The sequence below is a fragment of the Theropithecus gelada genome, chromosome 19 (assembly GCF_003255815.1).
Source record: "Theropithecus gelada isolate Dixy chromosome 19, Tgel_1.0, whole genome shotgun sequence".
Lineage (NCBI taxonomy): Eukaryota > Metazoa > Chordata > Mammalia > Primates > Cercopithecidae > Theropithecus > Theropithecus gelada.
In genome coordinates this window covers 43,839,669-43,861,015 of record NC_037687.1, presented here as the reverse complement: position 1 = coordinate 43,861,015, position 21,347 = coordinate 43,839,669, and the positions used below count along the sequence as shown (strand labels likewise).

General features: G+C 52.9%; 1 protein-coding gene across 2 annotated transcripts; it reads right to left on the bottom strand.

The window, feature by feature from the left end:
* Window positions 1–299: 299 nt before the first annotated feature.
* Window positions 300–19,889, bottom strand: CLIP3 (CAP-Gly domain containing linker protein 3). Of its 2 annotated transcripts, none has more exons than XM_025368567.1 (14): window positions 19,718–19,889; window positions 19,187–19,410; window positions 13,830–13,969; window positions 13,650–13,743; window positions 13,285–13,446; window positions 12,844–12,962; window positions 11,087–11,323; window positions 5,390–5,525; window positions 5,119–5,247; window positions 3,470–3,613; window positions 3,277–3,400; window positions 3,043–3,107; window positions 2,567–2,639; window positions 300–1,851 (listed from the first exon to the last, which is right to left on the bottom strand). In XM_025368567.1, the coding sequence occupies exons 2-14, from the start codon at window positions 19,350–19,352 to the stop codon at window positions 1,797–1,799; spliced, it is 1,644 nt and encodes a 547-aa protein (XP_025224352.1). In that variant the 5' UTR covers window positions 19,353–19,410; window positions 19,718–19,889; the 3' UTR covers window positions 300–1,796. The 2 variants fall into 2 exon arrangements, with proteins under 2 accessions (XP_025224352.1, XP_025224353.1); XM_025368568.1 differs by having other exon boundaries at window positions 301–1,851; window positions 19,187–19,508; window positions 19,718–19,859.
* Window positions 19,890–21,347: the final 1,458 nt, after the last annotated feature.

The following is a 21,347-nucleotide window of genomic DNA, read 5'->3' as shown; positions in this document are numbered from 1 at the left end:
GGCCGCGCCTCCTTGTCTCTGAGCCATTGGCAGGAGGGCGTGGGCGGGGCATCGTCGTCTGGCACTGGCCAATCAGAACTTAAGAACCGAACCGGGCCATCGGTCGAGTGGACCCGGATGGGCGGGACGGGGGCTGCAGCCGTGACAGCCGCGGGAAGATACGAGAGGCTGCTAGAAGGACTTCTCGCGGCCAGCGCCAGCCGGTGCCCACACCGCAGGGAGGCGAGACTGAAGGAAGCACTTCCTTTCCCGTCTTCTCCCAACAAGGGAAACCCCCAAACAATGACCCGACACAGAGAGGCCATAGAAACGTCTTTATTGAAGAGGACAGGAGTCATGCTGAGTTTGGGGACATGCAGTGAAGGGGCAGTCGTGAGCTGTCCTTGGTGGTTGGGGCCCCAGGTCTGCCCTGGACTCCCTGGGCCTTCAGGTTCTCCCTCGGGCTGTTGGTCGGGCCCAGGTGCTGTGGGGTCCTTTGAGGCCAGTGACTAGAACGTAGGTTGAAATCGGGGTTCCAGGATTTGGGATCCCCTCAGGGCCTTGGGGCCTTCCATTTACTAGAGATGGAGGCTTTAGGATTTGGGGTTCCCTTAGGGCTGGGGATCTTGGAATTTGGTGTCTTGAAATCCGTGGACTCAGGGCATTGAAATTCTCCAGTTTCCAGGGATGGGAATTCCTGTGTGGGGTTTCCTGGTGCCTGTCAATAGGGCTTGAGGTGCCTGGGAGCCTGGAATGCATATCCTGACTGCAGTCTCCTCCATACCAGGCACAGCGACCTCATGATTGGGTTTCCTGGTGGCTTGGGATTGGATTTTCAAATTTGGGATTCCCTGGGGATTTGGGGATTCCATGATTCGGGGGTCCTAGGAGTTAGGGCATTGGGATCTTCTAGGGGCTGTAGGACTTGAGGGCACAGGGGAGTTTGGGATGTGTGTACTCTAGGGTTTGGGATCCCCAGAGTCCTAGAATGGGGCCTCCAAATTTTGGGGTTCCCCAAAGGGGGAAGTCGTTACTTAAAAAATAGATAATTTTCTGGGAGCCTGGCCAGCACAGGAGCTGTGGGCCATGTGGGGTGGGCTTCGTACAAGGCACTGGGGGTTTCTTGAGGGTGCAGAGGGTAGGAAGACTTGGGGGTCCTGTAATTAGCACTTCCAGGACTGTTTTGGTGTCTGTAAATTAGGGGTGACAGTGGGCTGGTTATGGTGGGTTTCTCTTGAGGGGTAAGAACAAGGGTCTTTGTTAATGAAGGAAGTCTCTGATTGAGGGGTTGGAGTGTAAGGGCTTCAGGGTGACCATGGGGTCACGACATCTTGAGGGGATTGATGTTAAATGGGGAACAATGACATGAACGTCTGTTACTCTTTTGCTTTAGGGGTGTGACCTATGTTTATTTCAAGAGGACTTAGTGGGGAGTGTTTGTTAATGGGGAAGTTTCTGATCCAGGGTTGGGTGATTCAAGAATGTTCTGTTGTAATGCGTTATGTGGAGAGGGTCACCATCATTAGGGGTGATGTGGAGATCTGTTAATCTGGGAATCTGCTCTGCGGGGTTGGGGATAGGGACTAGCCTGAAGGTGCTACTCAGGGAATCTCTTTCTGGGTGAAATGGGGTCTGTATTTGGGGGTTATTATGGGGCTATCTGTTAATAATGGGGCCTCAATGATCGAGGGCTGGCTAACAGGGGTCTCTACTCTGGATGTGTTACTGGGAATCTCTATCTCAGGGTGACTCAGGGCTCTTCGGGTGTCAGGAGATGCTAGTGGGGACTCTGTCTCTTTGTCAGGTGTCCAGGGCCTCTAAGACTGCATCTCTGCCCTCAGCATCCAGGGGAACCAGCAGCAGAACAGCAACCTGGAAAGGAGAATGACAGGGTCACGCCCTGAGGCAGGCAGCGGGGACATCTGCACCCATCACCCCCAGCCTTTCCCCCAGTGTTTGCTATCAGGCCTTTCTGGATTTTGCCTCTACCTCTCTGGCTATGGTTTGTTTGTTTGTTTGTTTGTTTGTTTGTTTGTTTGTTTGTTTTCTGAGACGGAGTCTCCCTGTCACCCAGGCTGGAGTGCTGTGGCATGATCTCGGCTCACTGCAACCTCTGCCTCCCAGGTTCAGGCAATTCTCCTGCCTCAGCCTCCCGAGTAGCTGGGACTACAGGTGTATGCCATCATGTCTGGCTAATTTTTGTGTTTTTGGTACAGACGGGGTTTTACCATGTTGACCAGGCTGGTCTTGAACTCCTGACCTCAGGTGATCCAGCTGCCTCAGCCTCCCAAAGTGCTGGGATTACAGGCGTGAGCCACCCCGCCTGGTCTGTAGCTGTTATTCTGAGGCTCATGTGGAGTGAAGGGTGTTCTGCTTCCTTTACCGCCCCCCCGAAAGTGGAAGTCACTAGAATTCAGTGCGGGGCCCTACACCCTAAAGACTGTTTCTGGGTATGCTAACAAGTTACAAGTTTTCCTAACCTCTCTTTCCAGCCCTGACCAGAGCTCCAGATCTCTGGGTCCAACTGCCTTGTGGATCCCTCTCCCTGAATGTCGCATAGGAGAGGGGATAGGGGTTGGCCACACACCTGGAAATGGAGTTCTCTGATGCAATGTCCTTTGGGGTCCGGACTGTGGTGAAGGTGCGTTTGGGCTGCGTCACTGAAGAGGAGGTCAGGATGTCAAGTGAGGGGATGACAGACCACCTGTGTCCTCAATACTCATTCAGACTCCTTCTCATTAATACCTCCCCATGTCTCCATCCCCTACCTGGATCTCACGTTCCCAATACCCATCTGGGCCCCTTGTCCATAATTCCCACCATGTCCCCCAGTGACTGTCCCTTTCCCCAGTATCTGCTCAACCTCATGTCCCCAAAGAGCCTTGTTGCTAACTTCCTCATACCCTTCAGCACCTATCTTTTTGGGGACCTTGTCTCATCATTTTCCTGGACCCTGTATCCCCCATTAAATACCAGAGACTGTCACCAGTATATACCTGAGAACCCAGGACCCTTCCTCCCATCCCCAAACTTACACTCCCCACATATCATCTCCCAACTCACTTGTCACTTGATGCACTTTTTTGGCTCCAACACTGTCCCCAGGGGGATCAGTGGATCCGCCAATCCTGAGGAGACACAGGGATAGGGGAGAGGTCAGAGCCACAAGAGGCCAGAGTCTGACTGGGGGCTGGGGGGTGTCCACACTGTCCTGCTGGTCTGGGAGGAGGAGGCCATCTGACGGGGGATCAGGGCTCCAGGTGGTACCCTGGGTTGGGGCTAGAAGTTTAGGCTCACCTCTGAATACGGGATGCTGGTGCGAAGACCCCATGCCTCGGGGGGCAAGTGAAGTACCGGACGCCGAAGACAGAGCCGTCATGCTTGCCTGTGGGCTGGTCCAGCTCAATGCCATACCAGTAACCTGCAGCACGAGGGTGTCAGGATTTCTCAAGGCCCTGCCTGGCCCCTGGCCCAGAGTCCCCATCCTCACCTGGGGCAAAGTCTGTCTTCCCATAGAAGCGCACAATTCCCTGCTTCTGGCCCGCGACAAGGACCTGGTCTCCAACCTCAGCCTTGGCCCCATCACGCTGCTGCAAGCTGCCCAGAGATGGGGATGATGGGGTCTTCTTCTTGCCTAAGGGAAGAAGGTGCAGGAGGTGCGTAGGGGGGTGATGCCAGCTTTGGGAACCCCATGCCACCTGGAAAACCCCAAGGTAGAAACCCTGTTCTTGGTTTGAAGTGAAACTGAATCCCAGATGCCAGAGAATTAGGAAGGGGCTTTAGGCCTGAAAGGAAACCAAGTCAGAGAACCTGAAGGACCCCAAAATCCTTTCTCAAAGCTGAGGATATGTTGGATTAGGAAAAGCTGAGTCAGAAGTCAGGAACCCAGAAACTGTCCTTTTAAAATGAAGGGAGAGGCCGGGCACAGTGACTCATGCCTGTAATCCCAGCACTTTGGGAGGCCGAGGCAGGCGGATCATGAGGTCAGGAGATCGAGACCACAGTGAAACCCCATCTCTACTAAAAATACAAAAAATAGGCCGGGCGCGGTGGCTCAAGCCTGTAATCCCAGCACTTTGGGAGGCCGAGATGGGCGGATCACGAGGTCAGGAGATCGAGACCATCCTGGCTAACACGGTGAAACCCCGTCTCTACTAAAAAATACAAAAAACTAGCCGGGCGAGGTGGCGGGCGCCTGTAGTCCCAGCTACTCAGGAGGCTGAGACAGGAGAATGGCGTAAACCCAGGAGGCGGAGCTTGCAGTGAGCTGAGATCCGGCCACTGCACTCCAGCCTGGGCGACAGAGCAAGACTCCGTCTCAAAAAAAAAAAAAAAAAAAAAAAAAAAAAATTAGCCGGGTGCAGTGGCAGGCGCCTGAAGTCCCAGCTACTTGGGAGGCTGAGGCAGAATGGCATGAACCTGGGAGGCGGAGCTTGCAGTGAGCTGAGATTGAGCCACCACATTCCAGCCTGGGCGACGGAGCGAGACCCCATCTCAAAAAAAAAAAAAAAAAAAGAAGGGAGAATTTGGGTCTGAGAGTAAATCAGGCTGGGTGCAGTGGCGCAGGCGTGTAATCCTAGCACTTTGAGAGGCTGAGGCAGGCGGATCACTTAAGGTCAGGAGTTTGAGACCAGCCTGGCCAACATGGCAAAACCCTGTCTCTACAAAAAAAATACAAACATTAGCCGGATGTGGTGGTGGGCGCCTGTAATCCCAGCTACTTGGGAGGCTGAGGCACGAGCATCGCTTAAACCTGGGAGGCAGAGGTTGCAGTGAGCCAAGATCGCGCCACCACACTCCAGTCTGGGCAACAGGGCAAGACTCTTGTCTCAAAAAAAAAAAAAGTAAATCAAATGACCAAAGCCAGTATCTCCACAGATTCTTCCCTAAAACTGGGGGAGACCTTTGGGCCTGAGAGGAAACTAAGTCACAGAGGGCAGGGAACCCACAGGTCCTTCTAAGAACTAGGCGGGACCAGTACTGAGCCAAAGGGGAAACTGAGTCACAGAAGTCAGGAACTCAGAGCTTGTCTTCCAAAACTGGAGTTTGGGCCTGAGGAGAAACTGAGTCACAGAAGCTGAGCTACCCCCACAACATCCCCAAACTGGCTCTTCCCACCGCAGGGATCCCCTCTCTGACCTTTGTGTTCCCTGCGGCCTTTGCCGGTGACACGGGAGAAGTCCATCCGGGGGGTCCGGGGCGTAGAGGTGACAGAGGAGGGGGGTGCGTCCACTGCCTTGGAGATCTTGGACACGGAGGCAAAGAGACCTACGAGTACAGAGTTCGAGCCTGGTGTTGTCTAAGCCTCTGCCCTCAGCCCCCATCCCCCATCCCGTTTCCCAGTCAGCAGCATCAGAACTGCTGAGTGGACCCCCGGCCGCACCCCTCTTGGGCCCCAGGTGAGACTAACCCTGCTTGGGGGGGCAGATGAAGTACCGAACGCCCCCAACGCTGCCATCATTCTTGCCCTCAGGCTCGTCCAGCTCCACGCCCACCCACTGGCCGCTGGCAAACTCCGTGGTCCCACAGAACCGCAGTGTGCCCGTCTGGGGAGAGAAGGGAGGCGATGGCTGAGGAAGGAATGCTGGGAGGCCAACGTGGAGTGCTCGCACACAGGCAGCAAGGTAGGGTGCGTAAGGCCACCCTGGGCCCAAACCCCAGGTCACACATCACCATTTGCTGGCTACATGAGTTAACCTCTCTGTGCCTCAACTTCCTTTGCTGTGAAATGGGAACAAATATACTCACCTTATAGGATTGTTAAAGAGTTGCCCTGTCTCATATAGTGAATAGTGACTAGCCACATAGGACAATTTAAATTTATTTATTATTATTATTATTATTATTTCAGACGGAGTCTCGCTCTGTTGCCAGGCTGGAGTGCAGTGGCAAGACCTTGGCTCACTGCAAACTCCGCTTCCTGGGTTGAAGCAATTCTCCCGTCTCAGCCTCCCAAGTAGCTGGGACTACAGGTGCACGCCACCACGCCTGGCTAATTTTTGTATTTTTAGTAGAGACGGGGTTTCACCATATTGGTCAGGCTGTTCTGGAACTCCTGACCTCAGGTGATCCACCTGCCTCAGTCTCCCAAAGTGCTGGGATTACAGGCATGAGCCACTGTGCCTGGCCAACAATTTAAACTTAAACTAAGGCCGGCTGCGGTGGCTCATGCCTGTAATCCCAACACTGGGAGGCCAAGGCTGGAGGATTACTTGAGGCCAGGAGTTTCAGACCAGCCTGGGTGAAAATGGCGGGACCCTCTCATCTTAATCTGTTTCAAAATACAAAGGCAGCAAGACCCTATTCTCTATAAAAGAAAGAAAAAAGGTAGTCAGGTGCAGTAGCTCAAGCCTGTAGTCCCAGTTACTTGGGAGGCTGATGTGGGAGGATCACTTGAGCCCAGGAGTTCAAGGGTGCAGTGAGCTATGATTGTGCCACTGCACTTCAGCTTGGGCAACAGAGCAAGACCCTGTCTCAAAAATAAATAAATGCATACCTTAGGAACAAGACTCAGATAATTTTTTAATTTAAAAATAAATAAATTGGCCGGGCGCGGTGGCTCAAGCCTGTAATCCCAGCACTTTGGGAGGCCGAGATGGGCGGATCACGAGGTCAGGAGATCAAGACCATCCTGGCTAACACGGTGAAACCCCGTCTCTACTAAAAAAAAAAATACAAAAAACTAGCCGGGCGAGGTGGCGGGCGCCTGTAGTCCCAGCTACTCGGGAGGCTGAGGCAGGAGAATGGCGGGAACCCGGGAGGCGGAGCTTGCAGTGAGCTGAGATCCGGCCACTGCACTCCAGCCTGGGCACAGAGCAAGACTCCGTCTCAAAAATAAATAAATAAATAAATAAATAAATAAATAAATAAATAAATAAATTTAGTCCAGGCGCAATGGCTCACACCTGTAATCTCAGCACTTTGGGAGGCCGAGGTGCGAGGATCACCTGAGGTCAGGACTTCAAGACCAGCCTGGCCAACATGGTGAAACCCCCCTCTCTACTAAAAACACAAAAATTAGCTGGGCGTGATGGCGCACGCCTGTAATCCCAGCTACTCGGGAGGCTGAGGCAGGAGAATTGCTTGAACCCCGGAGTGTTGCAGTGAGACCAGATAGCGCCATTGCACTCCGGCCTGGGCAACAGAGCAAGACTCTGTCTCAAGAAAAAAACGTAAATAAAAATAAAAATCAATAAATTTAAACTAAAAGTGCATTTCCCCAGTCACACTAGTCATATTTCAAGTGCTCAATTGTCACATGTGGCTTGTAGCTTACTTTACTGAACAGCACAGACACAGAATATTTCTACCATTACAGAAAGCTCTGTTGGACAGGGCTGTCATAGAGAAATTAAAACCCTCGGAACAGGCTTGGCATTAAGTAAAGGATCAGCAAGTATTCGTTATTGAAAAATGGTTTTTTGCTGGGCGCGGTGGCTCACGCCTGTAATCCCAGCACTTTGGGAGGCCGAGATAGGTGGATCACGAGGTCAGGAGATCGAGACCATCCTGGCTAACATGGTGAAACCCCGTCTCTACTAAAAATACAAAAAACTAGCCGGGTGCGGTGGTGGGCACCTGTAGTCCCAGCTACAAGGGAGGCTGAGGCAGGAGAATGGCGTGAACCCGGGAGGCGGAGCTTGCCGTGAGCCGAGATTGCGCCACTGCACTCCAGCCTGGGCGACAGAGTGAGACTCCGTCTCAAAAAAAAAAAAAAAAAAGAAAAGAAAAATGGTTTTTTTCTATTTTAGAGACAGGGTCTCACCCTGTGGCCCAGGCTGGAGTGCAGTGGTGCGATCATAGCTCAGTGTAACCTTGAACTCCTGGGTTCAAGCAATCTTCCCTCCTCAGTCTCCCAAGTAGCTGGGACTACAGGTGCACACCACCAAAGCCTGGCTAATGAAAACAACAACAACAACAAAACTTTTCTAAAAAATAGAAATGGAGTATCCCGCCGGGCGCGGTGGCTCACGCCTGTAATCCCAGCACTTTGGGAGGCCGAGGTGGGCAGATCACGAGGTCAGGAGATCGAGACCATCCTGGCCAACACGGTGAAACCCCGTCTCTATTAAATATACAAAAAATTAGCCGGACGAGGTGGCGGGCGCCTGTAGTCCCAGCTACTCGGGAGGCTGAGGCAGGAGAATGGCGTGAACCCGGGAGGCGGAGCTTACAGTGAGCTGAGATCATGCCACTGCACTCCAGCCCGGGCGACAGAGCGAGACTCCGTCTCAAAAAAAAAAAAAAAAAAAGAAATGGAGTATCCCCATGTTGCCCCCCAGGTTGGTATTAAACTCCTGGCCTCAAGCAATCCTCCCTATCTTGGCCTCCCAAAGTGCTAGGATTACAGGTGTGAAGCCACTCTGCCCAGTCTGTTAGCTATTATCATGCTGTAACTTTGGTCAGGGGACTTCTTGAACCTCAGTTTCATCTGTAAAATAGAGATAGTAAGATACCTCATGGCGTGATTGTCTGATGGAAACTTTTTTTTTTTTTTTTGAGACAGGGTCTCGCTTTGTCACCCAGGCTGGGGGTGCAGTGGCATGATCTCAGCACAGTGCAGCCTCAAACTCCTGGGCACAAGCGATCCTCTCACTTCAGCCTCCTGAGTAGCTAGGACTACAGGTGTGCGCCACCATGCCTGGTTAATTTTTTCATTTTTAGTAGAGATGAGGTCTCACTGTGTTGCCCAGGCTGGTCTTGAACTCCTGAGCTCAAGCGATCCTTCTGCCTCTGCCTCCCAAAGTGCTGGGACTATGGGCATGAGCCACTGCATTCGGCGGAAACATTTTTTTTTTTTTTTTTTTGAGACGGAGTCTTGCTCTGTCGCCCAGGCTGGAGTGCTGTGGCTGGATCTCAGCTCACTGCAAGCTCCGCCTCCCAGGTTTACGCCATTCTCCTGCCTCAGCCTCCCGAGTAGCTGGGACTACAGGCGCCTGCCACCTCGCCCGGCTAGTTTTTTGTATTTTTTAGTAGAGACGGGGTTTCACCGTGTTAGCCAGGATGGTCTCGATCTCCTGACCTCGTGATCCACCCGTCTCGGCCTCCCAAAGTGCTGGGATTACAGGCTTGAGCCACCGCGCATGTAAAGTTGCTTAACTGCAGTGAGCCTTTAGTGAGTGTGGTTATCATCATTATGGGAGGCTCATTCACCTCTCCATGTCTCAGTTCCTTGTCCATATCATGGGCTAATTAATTAGTGCTGATCTTAGAGGGTTGGTGGAGGGACTAGAACAGTGCCTGGCACACACAAAGAGCATTTAGTATGCACTGGACTCTGTTCTAATGGCCTTATGCATTTTAATTAATTTAAACCTCAACCAGCCCCCTAACGTGGGTACTATTATTATCTCCATTTACAGATGAAGACATTGAGGCCTAGAGAGGCGGAATCACTGGCTCCAGGTCCCACAGCTGGGAAGTTGCAAAGCTGAGATTTACCTGGGCAAGTCCCTGAGCCTAAGCCCATGACGCTGTGCTATGCTGCTTCTCTAAGGGGCAGTGATTGGTATTCCGTGTCTTCAGATAAAGATTTTCACCTGTTGGAGGCTTTTATAGTCTGGCTTACAAAATGGGAAGAGTCAACCCAAACTTTCAGAATTGTGCAATGGATACAATTAGATCGTGTACCTCAGAATGCTTTCTGGATGGGGCCAGGCGCAGTGGCTTATGCCTGTAATCCCAGTACTTTGGGAGCCAAGGTGGGTGGATCGCTTGAGGGCAGGAGTTTGAGACCAGCCTGGCCAACATGGCGAAACCCACTGCTACTAAAAATAAAAATAAAAAATTAGCCAGGCTTGTTGGCACACACTTGTAATCCCAGCTACTCGGGAGGCTAAGACATGAGAACAGCTTGAATCTGGGAGGCAGAGGTTGCTGTGAGCCAAGATCGCGCCACTGCACTCCAGCCTGGGTGACAGAGCGAGACCCGTCTCAAAAAAACAAAAACAAAATTCAAACTTCTTCGGGTAGCCTACAGGTCTGCTGTGACCCAGCCTTGCTGACCTCTCCACCTCACCCCACTTCCCATAACTCCCTCATCACACCGCCCCTTCCTGCCTCTGTGTCTCCATACCTACTGTATCCTCTGCTTCCTTACCTTTGCAGAGGAAGCTCCTTCCTGTCTTAGTTTGGACATCACCTCCTTAGAGAAGCCTTCTCAGAACACCCCAGCTAAAACCACCCCAGCATTCAGCCAGGGACAATTTACTAAATCCAAACATGTAATGGTGTTCACAGCCCTTGTTGCTACCAGAACTTACTTTATTTATTTATTTATTTATTTATTTATTTATTTTCAGTAGAGGCGGGATCTTGCTATGTTGCCCAGGCTGGTCTCTAACAACTCCTGGCCTCAAGTGATCCTCCCACCTCAGCCTCCCAAAATGCCGGGATTACAGGTGTAAACCACCATGCCCAACCCAGAAATTATCTCAACCATAGGTTTACTTTCTTGACTGTCTCCGCTTCATTACAAGTGGAGCTCCATGAGAGCAGGGCAGGGGCAGACACAGCCCTCCCTCCCTAAGGACAGACTGGGGTCCCGTATGGAGCCTGAGGGACACCAGGAAATGAAGTTGGAGTCCCTGGATAAATGAAGATTCTCTCTGCCCTCTGGGCTGTGATACCCTCTCCCCCTAGCTGAGACTCCTTTCTCCCTTTTTTTCCCTGGCTTGCTCCTCCACATCTGCAATTTGGGTGCATTCCCCATCACACTCCAATCACTCTGGCCTGGACTTTCCTAGCCAGACTTGCCTCTGAGAGCGAAGGGGCCTGATCGAGGACCACAAGACCCAGGGGGAGCCACAGGTGCACAGAGCTGCGCAGATCACTCTGCTCACCCCTCCCCATGGCAGCCATGACCGCTCTCGGCCGTCACTGTCAGATGATGAGTTGTTTTCCCCCCAGGATGGAGAGCTCAGCACAAGGTGAGGCTCAAAGGAGACACCACGGAACAACTGAGACGAAATCAAATACTGGGTGGATAGTTAGGACAGCAAGCAGACAAAGGGGACGGACTGCACTCTGCCCAAGGATACAGTTCCAAGGGATTAAGGGGCTAAGTCCCACCCCAACAACCACGCCAACATACACCCCAGCCCCTGACCTTCTGGCCATCCAGCAGCACGCGGTCTCCCAGGCGCAAGCCCAGTGCGCTAAGCATGAGATTGCCTGGGACGTTGTCATAGTTGGGTAGCGTGACCTTGGGGAGGGCGCAAGATAGTGGCACCGCCTCTTCCAGAAGCGTCCGCAGCTCCTTGGCCACCAGCGCCGCCTCTGCCTTGTCCAGGGACATGTCCATAGGATCTGGGACCACCTCCGCCGGCACCTGTCCTTTTCGATTCTGGGGGCCAATGGGAAGAGGGGACGGGGACTCAGTGGCAGAGGCCACACCCCCACGGAGGCCCTGACCCTAGAGACCACCAGTCTGGGTGATGCAGGGGTAGGACTAGGTCATACCCTGGGCCAACCTGGGAATAAGAAGGGGCAGGGCAAGCCGGGTAACATGGCTCACGCCCATAATCCCAGTACATTGTGAGTCCGAGGCAGGCAGATGGCTTGAGGTCAGGAGTTCAAGACCAGCCTGGTCAACATGGTGAAACCTTGTCTCTACCAAAAATACAAAAATTAGCCGGGTGTGGTGGCGTGTGCCTGTAATCCCAGCTACTCAGGAGGCTGAGGCAGGAGAATCCCTTGAACCTGGGAAGCAGAGGTTGCAGTGAGCTGAGATCATGCTACTGCACTCCAGCCTGGGTGATAGAGCGAGACTCCATCTCAAAAAAAAAAAAAAAAGAAGAAGGGGCAGGGCAGAAAGGTGCAGACCACATCCCCAGGGAAACCCACCCCTGAGACCCAGGGCTGGGGGTGTGTCAAGTAATTGAGGGTGGGCCTGGGGGTGTAGGCAGTAGGGATGAGGGCCACACTTCAGTGCTGCAGGTTACGCCCCCAGGGAAGCAATCTCTGGAGACCCCAAGCCTGTAATGAGGACATGTGGGAGATGAACATTAAGATTGGGTTCCTGTGGGCCGGGTGCAGTGGCTCATGCCTGTAATCCTAGCACTCTGTGAGGCCGAGGTAGGCAGATCACCTGAGGTCAGGAGTTCGAAACCAGCCTGACCAACATGGTGAAATTCCATCTCTACCAAAAATACAAAAATTAGCCGGGTGTGGTGGCGCGTGCCTATAATTCCACCTACTCAGGAGGCTGAGGCAGGAGAATCGTTTGAACCTGGTAGGCAGAGGTTGCAGTGAGCTGAGATTGCACCACTGCACTCCCGCCTGGATGACAGAGCCAGGCTCCATCTCAAAAAAAAAAAAAAAAAAAAAAGAGAGAGAGAGTGAGAGTGGGCTCCTGTGGTATATAGTCAGGAGTCAAACTCTGGGCCAGTGGGGAATGGGGAGAGGCAGGGTCTCAGGGGCACAGGCCATGTTCCCCCAAGATACTAGTGCCTGGACAGCTGCAGAGTAATTAGCATTGTGGATGGAGCCTGGTAATGCATGGGTTGGAAATCAAAGATCATATTGAGGGCTTAGGAGGGGACCAACCCTGTCATTCACAGAGGGCCTAGCCTTACTTTCCTCATGTCCTTGAAATGCTGTTATGCACTGCCACGGGGTAGGCTGGATGACCCTGGGCAGATCCCTTAATCTCTGCCTCAGTTTCCCCATTGTAAAACAAGGCTTATAATAGACTTCACCTGACATGTAATGAACACTAGGCAAATTTCAGCTGTTATTGCATTTGCTGAATGTACAGACATTTGTAGTATCTGGGAAGTCACGGGAAACGCAGAGACCTGCTGGAGGGAAGTGGGGGAGGACGGGAGCAGGAGGGTAACGGGTTCTGGGCAAGGGTGGCAGTACCCTCAGTGCAGGGTTGGCGCCGTGCTCCAGCAAACATTTGGCGGCGCCCAGGCACAGGCTGGAAGCAGCGATGTGCAGGGCTGAGCCGTGGTTGAAGTCACTGCACGTGGAGTTCACCACTGGAAGTGGGCAAGAGGAGGGGTTCCGGGTGAGCACCTGTGGGGCCCCAGCCCTCCTCCTACCTCGGGGCTCATCTCTTAACTTGCAGGTCCCAGAGCCTCCGATGCAGAGCCCCGCCCCCACCTCGGAGCCCCACTCTCCTTTCGCGGCCCCGCCCCTCCCTAGAGTGGTAGTCCACTGAGCCCCCTCTCCCACGCCTCCAACCTCCCGCTGTCTCCTCAGATCGCCATCCTCCTTTCCCTCGCAGCCTGGCCCTCACCTGGGTCTCTGCATCCCTCACCCAGGTCCTTGCCCCCTCCCAGCCAGGGCTCTCCTCCTCACCTCGTGGCCGCGCGCCCTTCAGCAGCACACGCACGAGGTCGGGCACATCAAAATAGGCCGCGTAGTGAAGCGCGTTCATGTTGGTCCAGCGGCTGCGCAAGGTCACATCTGCGCCCAGCGCCAGCAGCTGCTGCGAGAGGCGCACGGCTGCCGCGGGGTCCCCTGCGCGATAGGCGGGATCAGCTTGGAACCCCCATTCCAGAGCATGAGCCCCGTGTACGGGGAGGGCCCTGCGCCTCAGGGACTATACTTTGGGATCTGAGGCTTCGGGTTCCAGATGGGGCCTGAGTTCTGGGTGGTTTTCAGCGTGTTGGGTCTGGAGGCCTAGGTTTTGGGGTTCATGACTTGGGGGTGGGGGCCCTCACCGACTCCGTGGGCCCCAGCCTTGCACGCATAGTGGAGCAGTGTCATGTCGGTCAGCCCGTCACGATCGTTCACATGGCAGCCCCGGCGCAGAATCTGTGAGTACCAGGGGAGCAGGGAGGGTCACCCACACATGTGGGGAACCGCATCCCCTCTCTTCCTGGTTTCCCCAGTGTTCTTACCTCATTGCCGATGACATCTATCTTGTGCTGGACTTGGGGCACCCACTGGCGCACAATGGCAAACAGCTCGGGGATGGTGGTCTGAGGGTCAAACAGGATCTCCTGGCACGCCGGGTCATTGGGATCGAAGAAGGTGAAAGCTGGGGTGGCAAGAGGTCCAAGGTCACCCCACGCAACTGACCCCCTCCTTCCAGCCTCAGTAGGGGAGCTCTAGGTCTTTGCCTCTTAGAGCCTCTAATGCGGGATCTCAAGCTGGTGGCACATGGGCCACAGTCAACCCACAGGCATTTTCTGTGTGGCCAGCATGAGGTTTCAAACTCAGGTGGGTTCACATAAAAATCTTGATGCCCAGTGTGTCTTGAAAAATTGGAAGATCAGGCAATTCCCATATAGCAGAAACTCCACCCCCTGAAACAAAAGCCGGACAGAGTGCAGTTCCTTGGATTCTGCATGTCCAGGGGGACTGCTACTGACCTCACCCACTGTTGCCCTGTGAGAGTATGAGTGAAGTTTGGCTGAATCCCCAGAGCAAAAATAAATAAAGCCAGAAGTCCTGGTTTTTAGTAAAACTCTCCCAATTGTTTCAAATACCATGTAGCCCACATAAAATGTATCCATGACTGGGCACAGTGACTCACATCTGTAACCCCAATGCTTTGGGAGGCCGAGGCAGGAGGATTGCTCGGGCCCATAAGTTTGAGACCAGCCTGGGCAACATAGTAAGACCTCTGTCTTTATAAAAAGTTTTTTTTTTTTTTTTTTTTGAGACGGAGTCTCGCTCTGTCGCCCAGGCTGGAGTGCAGTGGCCGGATCTCAGCTCACTGCAAGCTCCGCCTCCCGGGTTCCCGCCATTCTCCTGCCTCAGCCTCCCGAGTAGCTGGGACCACAGGCGCCGCCACCTCGCCCGGCTAATTTTTTGTGTTTTTAGTAGAGACGGGGTTTCGCCGTGTTAGCCAGGATGGTCTCGATCTCCTGACCTTGTGATCCGCCCGTCTCGGCCTCCCAAAGTGCTGGGATTACAGGCTTGAGCCACCGCGCCCGGCCTATAAAAAGTTTTAAAATTAGCCATGTGTGGTGGTGTGCATTGGAGCTACTCAAGGAGATTGAGACAGGAGGATTGCTTGAGTCCAGGAGTTCAAGGCTGCAGTGAGCCATGATCGTGCCACTGCACGCCAGCCTAGGCAACAGAGCAAGACCCTGTCTCTAGAAATATAAAAAATAAAAATAGAGGCTGGGCGCGGTGGCTCACGCCTGTAATCCCAGCACTTTGGGAGGCGAAGGCAGGCGGATCACCTGAGGTCAGGAGTTCGGGACCAGCCTGGTCCAACATGGTGAAACCCTGACTCTACCAAAAATACAAAAATTAGCCAGGCGTGGTAGTGGGCGCCTGTAATCCCAGCTACTCAGGAGGCTGAGGCAGGAGATCCGGCCACTGCACTCCAGCCTGGGCGACAGAGCGAGACTCCGTCTCAAAAATATATAAATAAATAAATAAAATAAAAATAAAATAAAATGTATCTATGAGCAGGAATCAACCTGTGGCCAGCAAGGGTGGTGCCCAGAGGCACTTCTGTCTCCTCCCACTCGACTCTAAGGAGTACTGCTCTCTGTGACGTCAGCATCCAGCACAGGGCCCTGGCACGTGGCAGGAACTCAGTGCGTGGTGAATGAACGAGTACATGAATGATCAGATTCTACACAGCCCAGGGAAGTGCCACATAGAAGGTGTCTCCAGGAATCAGTTGGCATGCTCCTTTTAGAACTGCAGTCACATCATAGCCCTGCTTGGCTTAGAACCCTCCTCCAGCTCCCATCCCATCCAGAGAACAGACCAGAGTCTTCCCCATGGCCCTCAGGGCTCTGCACATCCAGCCCCTCAGTTCTCAGCCCTCTCCCCTCACTTATTCCCCTTCCCTCATTTCCCACACTGGGCTCCCTCTGTCCCTCCCACGTGCCAAGCAAATTCCTGTCTCAGGGTCTTGGCACTTGCTGTTTTTCTCACTCGGAATAGACTTCCCACACATCTTCTCAAAGCTTTATAGATCTTTGCTCAAATGTCATCTCCTCAGAGAGGCCTCCCCAAACCACACTGTCTAAATCGGCACCCGCCCTTCTCCATCTCCTACTCTTTCTTTTCTTTTTTTTTTAAGAGATAGGGTCTTAGCTGGGCATGGTGGCTCATGCCTGTAATCCCAGCACTTTGGAAGGCCAAGGCGGGCAGATCACGAGGTCAGCAGTTTGAGACCAGCCAGACCAACATGGTGAAACTCCATCTCTACTAAAAATATAAAAATTAGCTGGGCGTGGTGGTGGGCGCCGATAATCCCAGCTACTCAGGAGGCTGAGGCAGGAGAATCACTTGAACCAGGAAGGCAGAGGTTGCAGTGAGCCAAGATCGTGCCATTGCACTCCAGCCTGGAGTCCGTCTCAAAAAAAAAAAAAAAAAAAGACAGGTTCTTGTTGGAATGCAATGGTGTGATCATAGCTTGCTACAGCCTTGAAATCCTGGGTTCAAGTGATCCTCCTGCCTCAGCCTCCCTGGTAGCTGGGACTACAGTACATACCACCATGCCCGCTATTTTTTTTTTTTTTTTTTTTGTAGTAACAGGGTCTTGCTATGTTGCCTAGGCTGGTCTCAAACTCCTGGGCTCAAGCGATCCTCCCACCTTGGCTTCCCAAAGCACTGAAATTACTGGTGTGAGCCACCATGCCCAGCCCTTTATTTATTTATTTATTTATTTATTTATTTATTTGTTTGTTTGTTTATTTATTTATATCATAGCTCATATCACTACTTAACATGTTTACTCCTTCTCTTTCTCCCTCCTTCATTTCCTTTCTTCTTCCCTCACTAGGATCTAAATGCTACGATTCCATTCTGCCCCATTCACTCCTTTATCCCTAAGGCCAGGCACAGCACATGGCACACAGTAAGTGCTCAATCTCTGTTGAATTAATGTACAGATTTAACAGATATACTTGGATTTCCTCTTGGAGTCCACCTTAGCCTTTTCCCTGTCCTTGACCACATTTCCAGATTCCTTCATGTTCTGGGACAAAACCCTCTCCTGCTCTGCAAGCGAGACTGCTTGGAGGGCTCAGCCTATACCCTCCGACCTCCCACTGAGTCACAGACCCCAGCCACCTCCAGCCACATTTCCAAAGGAGATTTTCCAGTTTTCTGAAGTACAGCCCGTCCCCCGCAACACCTCAGGCCCCAGATAACTTTCTTTTTCTTTTTTCTTTTTTTTGAGACAGGGTCTCACTGTGTCACCCAAGCTAGAGTGCTGTGGTGCAATCCTAGCTTGCTGCAGCATCGAATTCTCAGGCTCAAGTGATCCCCCCACCTCAGCCTCTGGAGTAGCTGGGACTACAGGTACTCACCATGCCTGGTTAATTTCTAAATTTTCTGTAGAGATGGGGTCTTGCTCCATTGCCCAGGCTGATCTTGAACTCCTGGCCTCAAGCGATCCTCCCACCTCGGCCTCCCAGAGTGCTAGGATTATAAGCCAGAACCACCGTGCCTGGCCAACTTTCTTATTTTTCTTAGACTGAAGTCAACTTGTAGTCTCCCTGATCCACCTCTAGTGGGTGACATGTCCATGGATGCCATCTCTCCTGCTCTATCCTGGCAACGCTAACTCTCTGAACCTAGTTTCTGAACCTCACAGCTGCTGGGGATTCCCAGCCTGCATATCTTCCAAATTCCCCTTCTATATTCAACTCTGGCTGCACTCCATCCCCTTCTACCCAGTACCCAGAGGGAGCTTTCAAACTATAAATCAGACCTGCCACTCCTCTGCTTTTAAACACCCTCACCTTGCTACTCTTCTCCCCCATCCCACTTAGAATATAACCAAAGTCCTCACTGTAGCCTTGAAGGGCTTTCCAGATCTGACCTATGCCAACCTCTCACCTCAACCTTGATCATTCCCTGAATGCAGCTCCAGGATCTTTCTGTTCCAAGTTCAATTCTGCCTCAGGGCCTTTGCACTTGCTGCTCTCTGCCTGGAACACTCTTTTTCCAGCTCTCTTCTGGCTGATTCCTCCCCATGCTCCGGGTCCCAAACTAAATGTCACCTACTCAGAAAGACCAGCCCTGACTACCCCTGCAGGTAGCTGCCCCCTAGTCATTATCATATCCCCACCTTTCCTTCCCTCCCTCCCTCCCTCCCTCCCTTCCTTCCTTCCTTTCTTTTTTTGATAGTCTCACTTTGTCACCCAGGCTGGAGTGTAGTGGCTCGATCTTGGCTCACTGCAACCTCTGCCTCCCAGGTTCAAGCGATTCTATGGCCTCGGCCTCACGAGTGGCTGGGATTATAGACGTACGCCACTATGCCCAGCTAATTTTTGTATTTTTAGTAGAGATGGGGTTTTACTATGTTGGCCAGGCTGGTCTCAAACTCCTGACCTCAGGTGATCCACTGCCCTCGGCCTCCCAAAATACTGGGATTACAGGCGTGAACCACCACACCTGGCCCACCTTTTCTTTCTTTCATAGCACTCACTCCAATCTGAATTTATCTGATTTCTGATTTATTTATCTGTTCACTTATTTAGTCTCTCCTTCTCTCCTGCAAGGGAGGATCATTCCTGGATCACTTGGGATTAAATCTCCAGCACCCAGCATAAGGCTTGTCACAGAGTAGCAGCACTCGATAAATATCGCTTGGTCAATGATTAGACACTTTCAGTTTCTCCAAGAAGCCCTCCTCTCAGCTCCATACCCTCCTACCTCAGATCCTTTACCCAGCAGTTACCTCTCCTGGGACCCCTTTCCCCTGACCCCTCTCTTAGTTAACCCCAACTCACCCTCCAGTCTTCTCAAATATAACCTCCTCAGGGAAACCATGTCTTAAAAAACTCTTGCAGCAGCTTGTTTTTGGTAAATACAATTTTCATAATGTCTTGTAATTACATATTTATATTACATTATATTTTTCTTTCTTGCATATAAACCTAAATGTGAACTAAATTACATTATGGTTTAATACCTATTTGTGTGGCTGTTACTGAGGCCTGTGAGTTGTCTCAGGGTAAAGACTGGTTCTCTCTTGCCCCCTGCTGTGGCCCCAGCCCCTAGCATAGAGCCAGGTCCACAGACGCTTTCAATAAATGATTGTTGAAAGACTAAATGATGGAATGATGTGTCATGAATCAACGACTAGGAGTATTACAATTCCATTCTTCAATGGGTGAATGAGTGAATGAAGGAGGGGTGCTCTGCAGCCAAGATTCCTCTGGACCACCTTCAAATTCCCCAGAAATTCTCCCACCATCACCACCAGCAGAGCACAGCCCACCCTTCCCAGCCACCCAACGCTCCAGGCTAGATTCCAGGGTGGGGACAGTGTTACCGTAGTCCTTAGGGAGGGGGGCAGGTGCCGAGGGGTGCACAACAGGCTTCTGTCGGCGCTCCTGGGTGGGGCTGGGGGCCTCGGGGACGGGCTCATCCTCCTCCTCCTCTTCTTCCTCCTCTCCTCGGGGCGGCGGGGCCATCGGGGCAGGATCTGTCTTAGTCATGGTCCTTGGTGGCCCTCGGGGGGCAGGTGCAGAGTTGGGGGCAGCTTTCAGGCAAATCCTGGAGGCAGAGGTCAGCTGGAGAGGGTGCCCCGCAGGCTCCAGGGTCCAAGCCCCTAGGAGCTTCCAGGGCCCCGAGTGGCCTCCGTGCAACTGGATCTTGGGCAACCATAGGGACCCCCGTTACCCACAGAGGGCCCCGGTGTGTGCGCCCAGCGCCTGCCACCTCCCCCAGGCCCAGCCCCCCATTCTTCTCCTCCCGCGTCAGGCCCCTCAGTCTCAGCCGCCCCCTCCCCGGTTTGTTTATCTCGGGATGCAGGATGCTTCGCCCCTCCCCTTCTCCGCGGGCCGCCCCCTCCCCATCTTACCTCGGGCGGACAGCGCTGGGGACCAAAGTGGAGACTGGGGAGACTGTGGGAGCAATGGGGTGTCGGTGTCAGGGGACGTGATGGGGCAGGCGAGGGAGACAGAGAGAAGGGGACGAGGCCCAGGCGCCGACGGGGGGTGGGGGCGGAGAGGGAGGGGCACGACTGCGCATGCGCTTGCTGCCCCCTTACCGGCGAGGGGAGGAGGGACCAGGAGGAGGGATCGGGAGGCGCTCGCATTGATGGAGGGGCCAGAGGCGGCGACGCAAAGGGGAGAGCCTCTGAGTACAGGGAGAGGAAGAGATGGCTACGGAAAGGAGCGAGATAAGCAGATACAAGGGCGAAAGAGAGGGCTGAGAGAGCGGGTACAGATCTTACCCATCCCCTTCCGCCACGCCTGCAAACCAGGCCGGTGAGGGCAGTGGTCTCCCGGCGTGGTGACGACGGATGTTCTCTCTCTCTAGGACCCTAGACCGGACCCCTTCTCCAAGCTCACCATTCATAATGGGTGCCTCAGAGAAGTGATTTTCTAGAGACTCCTATCATGATCATCTCATCCTTACCATTTTAATGCAAGGCTCACACACTGGGGCCCACAGAGGTTAAGCCGCTTGCCCAAAAGTACATGAGTAGGTGATGGAGCGAACATTTGAAACCAGACAGTCTGTAAAGTCTGTTTTTTATTTTTATTTTTTCCTAGAGAGGGTCTCACTCTGTCACCCAGGCTACAGTGCAGTGTTGCAATTTTGGCTCACTGCAGCGTCAAACTCCTGGGCTCAAGCCATCCTCCCACCTCAACCTCCTGAGTAGCTGAGACCACAGGTGCATGCCACCACTTCTGGATAATTTTTTAAAGAGACAGGGCCTTGCCATGTTGCCCAGGCTGGTCTTGAACTCCTGACCTCAAGGGATCCTCCTGCCCCAACCACCCAAAGTGCTGCGATTACAGGCATGAGTCACTGTGCCCAGCTTTCTTAATCACCATGCTACATGCCGATCAACCCCTCCAACTCTCTCGGAACCTGTATCTACCCTACGGAGGCCTCCTGAAGCCAGCCCAGGGTCCTGGCTCCATTGTCATGGCTTGGCTTCCCACCTGGAGCTGTAGCCTGCTCTGCCTCAAATCATCCCAGCCTGGATGGGGCTGGGTGACAGCCTGCAATACCTCATCCTTCTAATGCACAGGCCCAGTAGCTCCATCTCCAAAAGATTTCCAGAATCTCACTCTCCCCACCACTACCTTGGGCCCTCACCCTGGTCCATCCTTCATCATCTGCCACCAACACTATGGCAGCAACCTCTTACCTGCTGTCCCCGTCCTCCTCCAACATGCAGCCACAGTGACCCATGAAGACCTGTTGTTTTGGAGCCCTCCTTCCCTCAGAGGGATGTGCCTGCTGCACCTCACTCCAGGTAGAAGACAAGGCTCTCAGCCACAGCCCACAAGGCCCTATATAAACCCGCCCTATCATCTCTGCACTCACCTCCTCTCACCCTCTTTTGTTCACTCCACCCCAGCCACAGTGGCCTCCTTGCTCCTCCCCACCCCAGGACCATTGCACTGGCTCTGTTTTGTTTTTAAAATTATTTATTTATTTATTTATTTATTTTAGATGGAGTCTCATTCTGTTCC

Excerpts from the sequence above, each read along its gene's own strand:
- CLIP3 (XM_025368567.1), bottom strand. The coding sequence starts at position 19,352 with ATGACTAAGACAGATCCTGCCCCGATGGCCCCGCCGCCCCGAGGAGAG. Across the intron at positions 13,970-19,186 it reads CCCCCTCCCTAAGGACTACG|CTTTCACCTTCTTCGATCCC; the intron begins GTAACACTGTCC and ends TTGCCACCCCAG. Across the intron at positions 3,108-3,276 it reads CCAGCATCCCGTATTCAGAG|GATTGGCGGATCCACTGATC; the intron begins GTGAGCCTAAAC and ends GTGTCTCCTCAG.